The following is a 15,308-nucleotide window of genomic DNA, read 5'->3' as shown; positions in this document are numbered from 1 at the left end:
TGCTATAAGAAAATAACTGTTTTAAATTGGATTTTATAATGAAAAGGAACTGATAACATTTGCTTATAAAACTTTGATTTTGTCACCCTTTAGATATCCACGTACTGTACTATTAAGTAAAAATTTTCCCAATGTCATTTTGTTATAGTTTTTTCAATAACAAAATGTTAATCTTTTCAAGTTATAGTTAATTCAATAATACTGTATAATGTTAATCTTTTCAAGTTATATCCTCCAATTCATCTAAGATTAGATTTTGGGGATGTTTTAGTATTACTAGTCTAACAGTCTCTGTCATTACCAGCAATCTAAGCATTTAGTTTCTTGAGTTAAACTTTCCACAGGTTTAGATAAATTTCTTATATAACCATACCCTCGCCGAATGTCTTTAGTTGCATCAACTTACATAGGGATCTGATAGATTTTCCTGTAGTTTAAATGAAAAACAATATGATATAAAATTTCATATTTATACATCTATAATACAGTAAATTATAAATTCAGTGACACACTACATAGTAAATATGAATTGCTTTAAATAGTGCTGGATTTAAATCCTCTGCTTGCATAATCAGCTCCTTCTTGCCTGTCAGATGCCATTGGGTATCTGGGATCACCTGGCACAACCAACTCTCGAGACACATATACATTCCATCCACCTTTTCGTGTCCAATCCTGTAAAAAAATGAAATAATTTCTCATTCAAATATATCTATTTTCAATCTGCAAAAAAAAGGCCAAATGTCTTTATTATGTACTGTGAACTATGATTTGCAATGGTTCATAAGTAATCAAAGATATAAATATAAGTAATTTGTATATTTCCTAGCTACACAAACACTTGTCCTTCGCTTGCAACAACCAATGAAGAATCATCGAAGTTCTGACAACCATCACCCAACCTCACTGGAGGCCTCAGTGCGCCTCCATTCAGATCATTATTTTGGCTATTGTGTTGAAGAGACCTGTTCCCAATGCTATCCAAACAGCCTGAATATTTTTTGCTGTGCTTTTTAATTTTTTTTCTCATTACAGTATGTGTGAATCTGGTAAGATATGGACATGTCCAGGATTGCCGTATCATCATTGTGGAACCTATATGATTAAGATTGAGATTGGACCCTAACTTTGTTTAATGGCACAAGGCACCAATGGACTTTGTAGTCCCCTTATGATGTGTGCAAGGAGTGGTCGGTCTCTCAGTGAGTGAGATTCCACGGAGGAAGAAAGCCAAGCGTGATCGGTCTCCTTCAAGTTCGTCAGCAAGATCCTGCCTTCTGCCTACCGAAGCATTCCACTCCAGTTGTTCGGTTAACAAGCAAATAAAAAAAGATTGGCGACTTTTCTTCTCAAAGGCATTTGTCCAAGGCGATAGACTCCCCTGCATCCCCTAAGGAAGGGTGGTTTACATTTCACAAGTCTCTGATCTTCAGTCTAGGTTATCCCAGCCGATATAGCTAGCTCTGGCAAAAGCTCTCTGTAACCCAGAAGAGAACCGACATGCTGTGCCATCTAAAGTGGTTTGTTATATCATTGGCCTCTTTGCTTCAACATCTAAGACATTTCATTTCAACTCTCCTGAAAGTATAGAAAATGGGAACCTCAAAGAGGTGAGGCTTTGATTAGGTGTTAGGGCTACAGTCACACGAAATCAACCAGAAAACTAGACAGATTTGCGCCATACGTGCAAAAGACTCGGCGAGAAGAAAGACCCTCAACCACAAGCACGCAAACCTCAACCCAGATAGCTAGATGCTCAGGAAAGAGCACGTGCCTCCCACTAAAGGAACTGATGCCTCTCCAACAATTTGTCCGTGCTATAAGGAGGAGGCTATTTGAAGATATGCTGCTGAAAGTCCTCTTTGAGAGGAAGGCAGAGAAGAAAGCAGCTCCTTTTCCAAGTCGTGCTGAATAAAAGGAGAGAACATCGATGGCCTTCCTAATTGCATATCCAACAATTTGTCTGTGCAATAAGGAGGAGCCTATCTGATGGTCCAGCACTTTGCTGCAGTAGAGGGGCTTGAGTGTCTCAATGATGGGTTGGGCAATGGCGGTGGGGTAGTTTATCCACCTTGGCAGGCTCATGAGAGACCAGACCAAGACTGGACCCCTATAGGCCTTCTCCTTTATTTAAGATAGGCAAAGGCTAGAAGGAAAACTCCAAAATCAAACCAAACAAGACCCCAACGGCGGAGCTTCCCAGCGCCGGCGGAAGAGGGCAATGCCTGTCGGGCAGGCAACAAGACGGGCCTTAACATAACAAGAACCCGGCAGCCCGATGCAACCAACATCGGAGAAGCCGCCTGTCTCATATGTCTTGAGCCGCGATGAAAACGGTGTAGGCCAAGTGTGTGTGCGTGGCCGTTGCAAAGCCACGACCACCCAAAACAATATACCCAGCTACTGGCATTCTGTTGTTTCCTCCACCCTTCTTCATCTCTTTCTCGATAGGAGGCTGATGGCTAACGACAGAACCCAATGCTCGGACACGAGTGGGCGCCGACGACGACCACGACGATTTGAAGATACTGTATGCTGCTTGAAATCCTCTTTGAGAGGAAGGCAGAGAAAAAGTAGCTCCTTTTCCAAGTCGTGCTGAATAAAAGGAGAGAACATCGATGGCCTTCCGAATTGCTTATCCAACAATTTGTCCGTGCTATAAGGAGAAGGCTATTTGAAGATATGCTACTTGAAGTCCTCTTTGAGAAGAAGGCAGAGAAGAAAGAAGCTCCTTTTCCACCTTTTCCAAGTCGTGCTGAATAAAAGGAGAGAACATCGATGGCCTTCCAAATTGCATATCAAACAATTTGTCTGTGCTATAAGGAGGAGCCTTTTTGAAGATATGCTGCTTGAAGTCCTCTTTGAGAGGAAGGCAGAGAAGAAAGCAGCTCCTTTTCCAAGTCGTGCTGAATAAGGAGAGACCATCGATGGCCTTCCGAATTGCATATCCAACAATTTGTCTGTGCTACAAGGAGGAGCCTATTTGAACATATGCTGCTTGAAGTCCTCTTTGAGAGGAAGGCAGAGAAGAAAGCAGCTCCTTTTCCAAGTTGTGCTGAATAAAAGGAGAGAACATCTTCCTAATTGCATATCCAACAATTTGTCTGTGCTATAAGGAGGAGCCTATTTGTAGATAAGCTGCTTGAAATCCTCTTTGAGAGGAAGGCAAAGAAGAAAGCAGCTCCTTTTCCAAGTCGTGCTGAATAAAAGGAGAGAACATCAATGGCCTTCCGAATTGCTTATCCAACAATTTTTCCGTGCTCTAAGGAGGAGGCTATTTGAAGATATGCTGTTTGAAGTCCTCTTTTAGAAGAAGGCAGAGAAGAAAGCAGCTCCTTTTCCACCTTTTCCAAGTTGTGCTGAACAAAAGGAGAGAACTTCGATAGCCTTCCGAATTGCATATCCAACAATTTGTCTGTGCTATAAGGAGGAACCTATTTGAAGATATGCTGCTTGAAGTCCTCTTTGAGAGGAAGGCAGAGAAGAAAGCAGCTCCTTTTCCAAGTCGTGCTGAATAAGGAGAGACCATCGATGGCCTTCCGAAATGCATATCCAACAATTTGTCCGTGCTATAAGGTGGAGCCTATTTAAAGATATGCTGCTTGAAGTCCTCTTTGAGAGGAAGGCAGAGAAGAAAGCAACTCCTTTTCCACCTTTTCCAAGTCGTGCTGAATAAAAGGAGAAAACATCGATGGCCTTCCGAATTGCTTATCCAACCATTTGTCTGTGCTATAAGGAGGAGCCTATTTGAAGATATGCTGCTTGAAGTCCTCTTTGAGAGGAAGGCAGAGAAGAAAGCAGCTCCTTTTCCAAGTCGTGCTGAATAAGGAGAGACCATCGATGGCCTTCCGAATTGCATATCCAACAATTTGTCTGTGCTATAAGGAGGAGCTTATTTGAACATATGCTGCTTGAAGTCCTCTTTGAGAGGAAGGCAGAGAAGCAGCTCCTTTTCCAAGTCGTGCTGAATTAAAGGAGAGAACATCTTCCTAAATGCATATCCAACAATTTGTCTGTGCTATAAGGAGGAGGCTATTTGAAGATATGCTGCTTGAAGTCCTCTTTGAGAAGAAGGCAGGGAAGAAAGCAGCTCCTTTTCCACCTTTTCCAAGTCATGCTGAATAAAAGGAGAGAACATTGATGGCCTTCCTAATTGCATATCCAACAATTTGTCTGTGCTATAAGGAGGAGGCTATTTGAAGATATGCTGCAACAATTTGTCTGTGCTATAAGGAGGAGGCTATTTGAAGATATGCTGCTTGAAGTCCTCTTTGAGAAGAAGGCAGGGAAGAAAGCAGCTCCTTTTCCACCTTTTCCAAGTCGTGCTGAATAAAAAGAGAGAACATCGATGGCCTTCCTAATTGCATATCCAACAATTTGTCTGTGCTATAAGGAGGAGCCTATTTGAAGATATGCTGCTTGAAGTCCTCTCTGAGAGTTAGGCAGAGAAGAAAGCAGCACCTTTTCAAAGTCGTGCTGAATAAAAGGAGAGAACATCGATGGCCTTCCGAATTTCTTATCCAACAATTTGTCTGTGCTATAAGGAGGAGCCTATTTAAAGATATGCTGCTTGAAGTCCTCTTTGAGAGGAAGGCAGAGAAGAAAGCAGCTCCTTTTCCAAGTCGTGCTGAATAAGAGGAGAGAACATCGATGGCCTTCCGAATTGCTTATCCAACAATTTGTCCGTGCTATAAGGAGGAGCCTATTTGAAGATATGCTGCTTGAAGTCCTCTTTGAGAGGAAGGCAGAGAAGAAAGCAGCTCCTTTTCCAAGTCGTGCTGAATAAGGAGAGATCATCGATGGCCTTCCTAATTGCATATCCAACAATTTGTCTGTGCTATAAGGAGGAGCCTATTTGAAGATATGCTGCTTGAAGTCCTCTTTGAGAGGAAGGCAGAGAAGAAAGCAGCTCCTTTTCCAAGTCGTGCTGAATAAGGAGAGACCATCGATGGCCTTCCTAATTGCATATCCAACAATTTGTCTGTGCTATAAGGAGGAGCCTATTTGAAGATATGCAGCTTGAAGTCCTCTTTGAGAGGAAGGCAGAGAAGAAAGCAGCTCCTTCCAAGTCGTGCTGAATAAAAGGAGAGAACATCGATGGCCTTCCGAATTGCTTATCCAACAATTTGTCTGTGCTATAAGGAGGAGCCTATTTGAAGATATGCTGCTTGAAGTCCTCTTTGAGAGGAAGGCAGAGAAGAAAGCAGCTCCTTTTCCAAGTCGTGCTGAATAAGGAGAGACCATCGATGGCCTTCCTAATTGCATATCCAACAATTTGTCTGTGCTATAAGGAGGAGCCTATTTGAAGATATGCAGCTTGAAGTCCTCTTTGAGAGGAAGGCAGAGAAGAAAGCAGCTCCTTCCAAGTCGTGCTGAATAAAAGGAGAGAACATCGATGGCCTTCCGAATTGCTTATCCAACAATTTGTCTGTGCTATAAGGAGGAGCCTATTTGAAGATATGCTGCTTGAAGTCCTCTTTGAGAGGAAGGCAGAGAAGAAAGCAGCTCCTTTTCCAAGTCGTGCTGAATAAGGAGAGACCATCGATGGCCTTCCTAATTGCATATCCAACAATTTGTGTGCGCTATAAGGAGAAGCCTATTTGAAGATATGCTGCTTGAAGTCCTCTTTGAGAGGAAAGCAGCTCCTTTTCCAAGTCGTGCTGAATAAGGAGAGACCATCGAAGGCCTTCCTAATTGCATATCCAACAATTTGTCTGTGCTATAAGGAGGAGCCTATTTGAAGATATGCTGCTTGAAGTCCTCTTTGAGAGGAAGGCAGAGAAGAAAGCAGCTCCTTTTCCAAGTCGTGCTGAATAAGGAGAGACCATCGATGGCCTTCCTAATTGCATATCCAACAATTTGTCTGTGCTATAAGGAGGAGCCTATTTGAAGATGTGCTGCTTGAAGTCCTCTTTGAGAGGAAGGCAGAGAAAAAAGCAGCTCCTTTTCCAAGTCGTGCTGAATAAAAGGAGAGACCATCGATGGCCTTCCTAATTGCATATCCAACAATTTGTCCGTGCTATAAGGAGGAGCCTATTTGAAGATATGCTGCTTGAAGTCCTCTTTGAGAGGAAGGCAGAGAAGAAAGCAGCTCCTTTTCCAAGTCGTGCTGAATAAAAGGAGAGAACATCGATGGCCTTCCGAATTGCATATCCAACAATTTGTCTGTGCTATAAGGAGGAGCCTATTTGAAGATATGCTGCTTGAAGTCCTCTTTGAGAGGAAGGCAGAGAAGAAAGCAGCTCCTTCTCCAAGTCGTGCTGAATAAAAGGAGAGAGCATCGATGGCCTTCCGAATTGCTTATCCAACAATTTGTCTGTGCAATAAGGAGGAGCTTATTTGAAGATATGCTGCTTGAAGTTCTCTTTGAGAGGAAGGCAGAGAAGAAAGCAGCTCCTTTTCCAAGTCGTGCTGAATAAAAGGAGAGAACATCGATGGCCTTCCTAATTGCATATCCAACAATTTGTCTGTGCTATAAGGAGGAGCCTATTTGAAGATGTGCTGCTTGAAGTCCTCTTTGAGAGGAAGGCAGAGAAAAAAGCAGCTCCTTTTCCAAGTCGTGCTGAATAAAAGGAGAGACCATCGATGGCCTTCCTAATTGCATATCCAACAATTTGTCCGTGCTATAAGGAGGAGCCTATTTGAAGATATGCTGCTTGAAGTCCTCTTTGAGAGGAAGGCAGAGAAGAAAGCAGCTCCTTTTCCAAGTCGTGCTGAATAAAAGGAGAGAACATCGATGGCCTTCCGAATTGCATATCCAACAATTTGTCTGTGCTATAAGGAGGAGCCTATTTGAAGATATGCTGCTTGAAGTCCTCTTTGAGAGGAAGGCAGAGAAGAAAGCAGCTCCTTCTCCAAGTCGTGCTGAATAAAAAGAGAGAACATCGATGGCCTTCCTAATTGCATATCCAACAATTTGTCTGTGCTATAAGGAGGAGCCTATTTGAAGATATGCTGCTTGAAGTCCTCTTTGAGAGGAAGGCAGAGAAGAAAGCAGCTCCTTTTCCAAGTCGTGCTGAATAAGGAGAGACCATCGATGGCCTTCCTAATTGCATATCCAACAATTTGTCTGTGCTATAAGGAGGAGCCTATTTGAAGATATGCAGCTTGAAGTCCTCTTTGAGAGGAAGGCAGAGAAGAAAGCAGCTCCTTCCAAGTCATGCTGAATAAAAGGAGAGAACATCGATGGCCTTCCGAATTGCTTATCCAACAATTTGTCTGTGCTATAAGGAGGAGCCTATTTGAAGATATGCTGCTTGAAGTCCTCTTTGAGAGGAAGGCAGAGAAGAAAGCAGCTCCTTTTCCAAGTCGTGCTGAATAAGGAGAGACCATCGATGGCCTTCCTAATTGCATATCCAACAATTTGTCTGTGCTATAAGGAGGAGCCTATTTGAAGATATGCAGCTTGAAGTCCTCTTTGAGAGGAAGGCAGAGAAGAAAGCAGCTCCTTCCAAGTCGTGCTGAATAAAAGGAGAGAACATCGATGGCCTTCCGAATTGCTTATCCAACAATTTGTCTGTGCTATAAGGAGGAGCCTATTTGAAGATATGCTGCTTGAAGTCCTCTTTGAGAGGAAGGCAGAGAAGAAAGCAGCTCCTTTTCCAAGTCGTGCTGAATAAGGAGAGACCATCGATGGCCTTCCTAATTGCATATCCAACAATTTGTGTGCGCTATAAGGAGAAGCCTATTTGAAGATATGCTGCTTGAAGTCCTCTTTGAGAGGAAAGCAGCTCCTTTTCCAAGTCGTGCTGAATAAGGAGAGACCATCGAAGGCCTTCCTAATTGCATATCCAACAATTTGTCTGTGCTATAAGGAGGAGCCTATTTGAAGATATGCTGCTTGAAGTCCTCTTTGAGAGGAAGGCAGAGAAGAAAGCAGCTCCTTTTCCAAGTCGTGCTGAATAAGGAGAGACCATCGATGGCCTTCCTAATTGCATATCCAACAATTTGTCTGTGCTATAAGGAGGAGCCTATTTGAAGATGTGCTGCTTGAAGTCCTCTTTGAGAGGAAGGCAGAGAAAAAAGCAGCTCCTTTTCCAAGTCGTGCTGAATAAAAGGAGAGACCATCGATGGCCTTCCTAATTGCATATCCAACAATTTGTCCGTGCTATAAGGAGGAGCCTATTTGAAGATATGCTGCTTGAAGTCCTCTTTGAGAGGAAGGCAGAGAAGAAAGCAGCTCCTTTTCCAAGTCGTGCTGAATAAAAGGAGAGAACATCGATGGCCTTCCGAATTGCATATCCAACAATTTGTCTGTGCTATAAGGAGGAGCCTATTTGAAGATATGCTGCTTGAAGTCCTCTTTGAGAGGAAGGCAGAGAAGAAAGCAGCTCCTTCTCCAAGTCGTGCTGAATAAAAGGAGAGAGCATCGATGGCCTTCCGAATTGCTTATCCAACAATTTGTCTGTGCAATAAGGAGGAGCTTATTTGAAGATATGCTGCTTGAAGTTCTCTTTGAGAGGAAGGCAGAGAAGAAAGCAGCTCCTTTTCCAAGTCGTGCTGAATAAAAGGAGAGAACATCGATGGCCTTCCTAATTGCATATCCAACAATTTGTCCGTGCTATAAGGAGGAGGCTATTTGAAGATATGCTGCTTGAAGTCCTCTTTGAGAAGAAGGCAGAGAAGAAAGTAGCTCCTTTTCCACCTTTTCCAAGTCGTGCTGAATAAAAGGAGAGAACATCGATGGCCTTCCGAATTGCTTATCCAACAATTTTTCTGTGCTATAAGGAGGAGCTTATTTGAAGATATGCTGCTTGAAGTCCTCTTTGAGAGGAAGGCAGAGAAGAAAGCAGCTCCTTTCCCAAGTCGTGCTGAATAAAAGAGAACATTGATGGCCTTCCTAATTGCATATCCAACAATTTGTCTGTGCAATAAAGAGGAGCCTATTTGAAGATATGCTGCTTGAAGTCCTCTTTAAGAGGAAGGCAGAGAAGAAAGCAGCTCTTTTTCCAAGTCGTGCCGAATAAAAGGAGAGAACATCGATGGCCTTCCTAATTGCTTATCCAACAATTTGTCCGTGCTATAAGGAGGAGCCTATTTGAAGATATGCTGCTTGAAGTCCTATTTGAGAGGAAGGCAGAGAAGAAAGAGCTCCTTTTCCAAGTCGTGCTGAATAAAAGGAGAGAACATCGATGGCCTTCCGAATTGCATATCCAACAATTTGTCCGTGTTATAAGGAGGAGGCTATTTGAAGATATGCTGCTTGAAGTCCTCTTTGAGAGGAAGGTAGAGAAGAAAGCAGCTCCTTTTCCAAGTCTTGCTGAATAAAAGGAGAGAACGCCAATGGACTTCCGAATTGCATACTGCTCCTCTGCAGGTCGAGTAAGGGCAGCCAAATCCAGAGGATGCTCGACTGAAGCACCCAAGTTATACTGGAGAATACAAGCATTCATTAATAGAAGTTATATATTGGAGAGGCTCAAGTCACATCCACAGTATAAACAGAAAGGAATACAATGTGTCATAAGAAGGGATTCACTCTCATACTATCATATAACATCTAACCAAATTTTTAATTCTACAAAATAACTATGTCACTATAAAACTCTTAATGTCTTATATCTGCTAGAGCAATTTAGTAACAAATACAATAAAGAAATTTTAATAAAAACCCATTTATTATCACTTCCTTTCAACAAATTTCCGGCAGCATCAAGAAATATTTGACTAAATTTTCTTTAATGAGGGGCATTTGCATCGACTCGCAGCAGTGCCCTTTCATCTCGGAAAAGTTTCCTGATCGCTGATTGGTTAGAATTATCTTGTCCAACCAATCAGCGATCAGGAAACTTTTCCGAGCTAAAAGGGCACCCCTGCGAGTCGGTGCAAATCTGCCTCGCTAAAAAAAAAATACTAATAAAGTAGTTTAACAAACAAAGTAAAAATGAATTAAACATTAGCAAGGCATTTTAAGTAACAGATCTCCATGTAGATCGAAAAATCAAACATTGGAGTTAGAATGAGTTAACTAATAACCTCCTTAAACAAATGACCTCTGGCTATGTGCAGTCAACCAATACCCTAAATAACTCGCTGTACATTATTTTCATGTGGTTTCTATCACGGCATTTTACATTGTACAGTGTACATTTAGGTACCTAGGGTAACATAATTCATAAAGCCATCACCAAGCCATCCTATAGTAACAATAAATCAAGGCTGTTCCTACCTAACACCTACCTAATAATGCTCACATACTGTATTGTACAGTATATTACTGCACATATACAGTACTATCACTACAGTACAGCGTAATTAGCTATGATGAGACGACACATCACTCGAAAGTGATAACTATGCTTAACATCCCTACCAGCTCATTACCCAATACATAGCCCATAACTACATATAGTACAGGAAGTGTTTTGGATTTCTGAATATCTCCATAATGACAGGTTAAAAAATATTTCATGTACTGTGATAATTGCGTAATGTTCTCATAGATTCAATTATCTAAAAAGTAGGAAATATTACTTGTATTTGTGAATCATCTTCGATTATCATGAATATAACGATAAATACTTTTTTCTTTGGTAATTCCAAAATGTTATAATTATCATCATTTTGAAATCAGTTAGGAGGGCTTAGGTTTAATTAATGGCTCTATTTCCATTGCTAATGTACGTGATTAATTTGTTAACAGATGGCAGGAAAATTTTGAACAGTACATCGCGTTAAAAAAAAAAAGGTTGGGGGGATTAACAATGGTTCTTAACTTTTCTACCAGAAACACAATAATGTGCACCATCAGGATGTAGTTTTATCCTTTATTTATTTGATTGTAAGGTATAATTGTCCAGTAAAATAGATACTGTATTGTATACCAAATGGGGCAGGAAATAAAATCTTTCTTGTATCACTACTACTAGGGACAACATGATGAGGATAGTTAAGGTAAAACAATTTATATGAATTAAAGGAAACACAGAAACTAAAGTATGAAGGGCATAAACCAAAAACCGACAGAGCCAGTGCTCTGACAAAGGTAAAGAACCCCAAATTACTGAATGCTGTTGCTTACCTCAGGCATACATATCCATTAAGCAAGCCACAAAAGAAAGGAAAAATGATATTTTAATTATAAAATAAATTTTTGAATATACTTACCCGGTGAATATATAGCTGCAACTCTTGCTCGACAGACAAAAAACTGTACAAAAAAACTCGCCAGCGATCGCTATACAGGTTGCGGGTGTGCCCATCAGCGCCAACTGTCGGCCAGATACCAAACTCCATGTAAACAAAGACTCAATTTTCTCCTCATCCCACTGCGTCTCTATTGGGGAGGAAGGGAGGGTCGTTTAATTTATATTCACCGGGTAAGTATATTCAAAAATTTATTTTATAATTAAAATATCATTTTTAAATATTTAACTTAGCCGGTGAATATATAGCTGATTCACACCCAGGGTGGTGGGTAGAGACCAGTTAAATATGTTTACATCTTATGAGCTAAGAGTTTTTATTTCATTTTAGAAGTTATCAAAATAACAAAAACAAAATAAATAGGTACCTGGTAAGGAAGTCGACTTAGACGATTACTCTGCCTTATAAGTACGTCTTCCTTACGGAGCCTCGCGATCCTCTTAGGATGCTGACAGACCCCTAGGAGCTGAAGTATCAAGGGCTGCAACCCATACAACAGGACCTCATCAAACCCCTAATCTGGGCGCTCTCAAGAAATGACTTTGACCACCCGCCAAATCAACCAGGATGCGAAAGGCTTCTTAGCCTTCCGGACAACCCATAAAAAACAACATTTCAAGAGACAGATTAAAAGGATATGGAATTAGGGAATTGTAGTGGTTGAGCCCTCACCCACTACTGCACTCGCTGCTACGAATGGTCCCAGTGTGTAGCAGTTCTCGTAAAGAGACTAGACATCTTTCAAGTAAAATGACGCGAACACTGACTTGCTTCTCCAATAGGTTGCGTCCATTATACTTTGCAGAGATATATTTTGCTTAAAGGCCACGGAAGTTGTTACAGCTCTAACTTCGTGCGTCTTCACCTTAAGCAAAGTTCGGTCTTCCTCACTCAGATGTGAATGAGCTTCTCGTATTAATAATCTGATAAAGTCTGACCAAGCATTCTTTGACATAGGCAAGGATGGTTTCTTAACTGAACACCATAAAGCTTCAGATTGGCCTCGTAAAGGTTTAGTACACTTTAAATAGCAATTAAGAGCTCTAACAGGGCATAAGACTCTTTCTAGTTCATTGCCTACGATCTCCGATAAGCTGGGAATATCGAAAGATTTAGGCCAAGGCCGAGAAGGCAGCTCATTTTTGGCTAGAAAACCAAGTTGCAGCGAACAAGTGGCTTTTTCCGACGAAAATCCGATGTTCTTGCTGAAGGCATGAATCTCACTGACTCTTTTAGCCGAGGCTAAGCATACCAGGAAACGAGTCTTAAGAGTGAGATCTTTCAGGGAGGCTGATTGTAACGGCTCCAACCTGTCTGACATGAGGAATCTTAGTACCACGTCTAAATTCCATCCAGGGGTAGCCAAACGACGCTCCTTGGTGGTCTCAAAAGACTTGAGGAGGTCTTGCAGATCTTTATGTTGGAAAGATATAAGCCTCTATGCCGGAAGACCGATGCCAACATGCTTCTGTAGCCCTTGATAGTGGGAGCTGAAAGGGATCGTCCTTTTCTCAGGTATAAGAGAAAATCAGCTATTTGAGCTACAGAGGTACTGGTCGAGGATACAGAAACTGACTTGCACCAGTCTCGGAAGACTTCCCACTTCGATAGGTAGACTCTAATGGAAGACGCTCTCCTTGCTCTAGCAATCGCACTGGCTGCCTCCTTCGAAAAGCCTCTAGCTCTCGAGAGTCTTTCGATAGTCTGAAGGCAGTCAGACGAAGAGCGTGGAGGCTTTGGAGTACCTTCTTTACGTGTGGCTGACGTAGAAGGTCTACCCTTAGAGGAAGACTTCTGGGAACGTCTACTAACCATCGAAGTATCTCGGTGAACCATTCTCTCGCGGGCCAGAGGGGAGCATCTAACGTCAACCTTGTCCCTTCGTGAGAGGCGAACTTCTGCAGTACCTTGTTGACAATCTTGAACAGTGGGAATGCGTAGAGATCCAGATGTGACCAATCTAGGAGGAAAGCATCTATATGTATTGCTGCTGGGTCCGGGACTGGAGAGCAATAGATTGGAAGCCTCTTGGTCAGCGAGGTTGCAAAGAGATCTATGGATGGTTTACCCCAAGTGGCCCAAAGTCTCTTGCACACACCCTTGTGGAGGGTCCATTCGGTTGGAATTACTTGCCCTTTCCGACTGAGACAATCTGCTATGACGTTCAAGTCGCCTTGGATGAACCTCGTTACTAGGGAGATGTCTTGACCTTTTGACCAGATGAGCAGGTCCCTTGCGATCTCGTACAACGTCAGTGAGTGGGTACCTCCTTGTTTAGAGATGTACGCCAAGGCCGTGGTGTTGTCCGAGTTTACTTCCACCACTTTGCCTCGAAGGAGATACTCGAATCTTTTCAAGGCCAGATGAACTGCCAACAGCTCCTTGCAATTGATATGCATGCTCCTCTGACTCGAGTTCCACAGACCTGAGCATTCCCGACCGTCCAGTGTCGCGCCCCAGCCCAAGTCCGATGCGTCCGAGAAGAGAACGTGGTGGGGAGTCTGAACAGCCAGGGGAAGACCCTCTCTTAGGTTGATATTGTCCTTCCACCAAGTCAGACAAGACTTTATCTTTCCGGAAATCGGGATCGAGACCGCTTCTAGCGTCTTGTCCTTTTTCCAGTGAAAAGCCAGATGGTATTGAAGAGGACGGAGGTGTAGTCTTCCTAGTGATACAAACTGTTCCAGGGATGACAGCGTCCCCACCAGACTCATCCACAGCCTGACTGAGCAGCGTTCCTTCTTCAGCATCTTCTAGATGGATAGCAGGGCTTGATCTATTCTGGGGGCTGATCGTCTTGTTGTTCAGCAACGTCCTCATCAGATAGTTCCTCATCCGAAAACTGATGAGGAAACGGCAACGGAGTGGGCAACGTCTGACTCGCTGAGTCCGGTCGCACTAGTGCATGCGTGACGGAGCCGGACACAACGTCATGGAATTGCTGTACAGTCTGTGAACTGTCAACAACCATGGGTGCGCGAGGAAGCACAGCGTCCACCCGAGACTGTCTAGACCGTCTGGGTTGTGCAGTCAACACCATACCGGGTTGCTGAGGTTGACGCACCGCGTCAAAACAAGTCACCTCTGATGGTTGTTGAACGTCCTGAACGTCAACAACCACCTCCGAGCGTCGCTTAACGTCAACGTGCGGCTGGCAACCCACACTGGGTCGCATCGGTGGAGGAACCACCTCAACTGGTAGACGCGAGAAGGTTACCTCAGCGTCAACAGGACGCACAACCGACCGGTTGGAAGGTTGTTGGCCAGAAGGTTCGGCAGCAACCTTCTCCGCATTAAAGTCCTCTATCAAGGACGCAAGCTTGGACTGCATGTCTTGCAGCAAAGCCCATTTAGGGTCTACGGGAGCAGGTGCGGCAACAGACGGGGTTAGCGACTGAGGCGGTACCGCTTTCCATCCCTGAAAGCCTTGTTTATGCATGACATAATTGTACAGCAAAACTTCAAAGGCTCGAAAACAGCTGTGAAGTTGACCTGTAAAAAACTTGGAGCGTCTCCTGGCCGGGCGCCAGGGAGAGTCTACGAGATTTGAGAAGTCTATCTGGGCAGAGGCAGGAACTCCCAAGCCGAGAACTTCTCTCGTGTCATATCAGACTCTCGCTCTATAAGCCAGTTTAAAAGAAGGGAAAGCAAAGGCTGTATCCCCCAAACTCCTCCTGGTGATAAACCAGTCGCCTAGCAGACGTAAAGCTCTCTAGGAGAGCGAGAGAGCACTAGCTTATAAACAACGGCTTCGAAGTAGCTAGGCCTAGTGTAAGCTCTGACGTTTAGGCGAACGAGGAGCAGCAGTTACAAAAAGATCCGGACAAAGATCCTTAAAAATCAGCATGATTTAATTAAAGTCCATAGAGGGCTAAGCAGCTTTAGGCTCCTCTCCGTCTGACAGAGTCCTCAAGGGAATATCAGTAGGAGGGGGAACAGCAACTTCCTCATTTAAAGGAACCTTGTCCGATAAAAGCTGAGTCTCAAGCAAGGGAGAGACCTACCGTGGTGGCAATGCTTTACAAGCAGAGTCCACACACACTGGTGCATTAGTAGCGGACCAGGACGCAACGTCATGTAACTGCTTGACAGTCTGTGAACTGTCAACAACTGAACTGTCAACAACAACAGGTGCGTGAGGACGCACAGCGTCCACTCGAGAC

The 15,308-nt window shown here is 43.2% G+C and overlaps 1 protein-coding gene across 1 annotated transcript in view; it reads right to left on the bottom strand.

Moving 5' to 3' along the window:
• Nucleotides 1-451: 451 nt before the first annotated feature.
• Nucleotides 452-15,308, bottom strand: part of ND-B17 (NADH dehydrogenase (ubiquinone) B17 subunit) — a 44,732-nt gene continuing 29,875 nt past the window's right edge. The window contains exon 5 of the mRNA XM_068367518.1: nt 452-675. Coding sequence (XP_068223619.1) covers nt 535-675 — 141 coding nt within the window. The 3' untranslated portion in view covers nt 452-534. The remainder of the gene's footprint in view (nt 676-15,308) is intronic.

This window comes from Palaemon carinicauda, chromosome 45, assembly GCF_036898095.1.
Source record: "Palaemon carinicauda isolate YSFRI2023 chromosome 45, ASM3689809v2, whole genome shotgun sequence".
Lineage (NCBI taxonomy): Eukaryota > Metazoa > Arthropoda > Malacostraca > Decapoda > Palaemonidae > Palaemon > Palaemon carinicauda.
The sequence above is the reverse complement of the archived record's forward strand: the minus strand, read 5'-3'. Positions and strand labels throughout refer to the sequence as shown.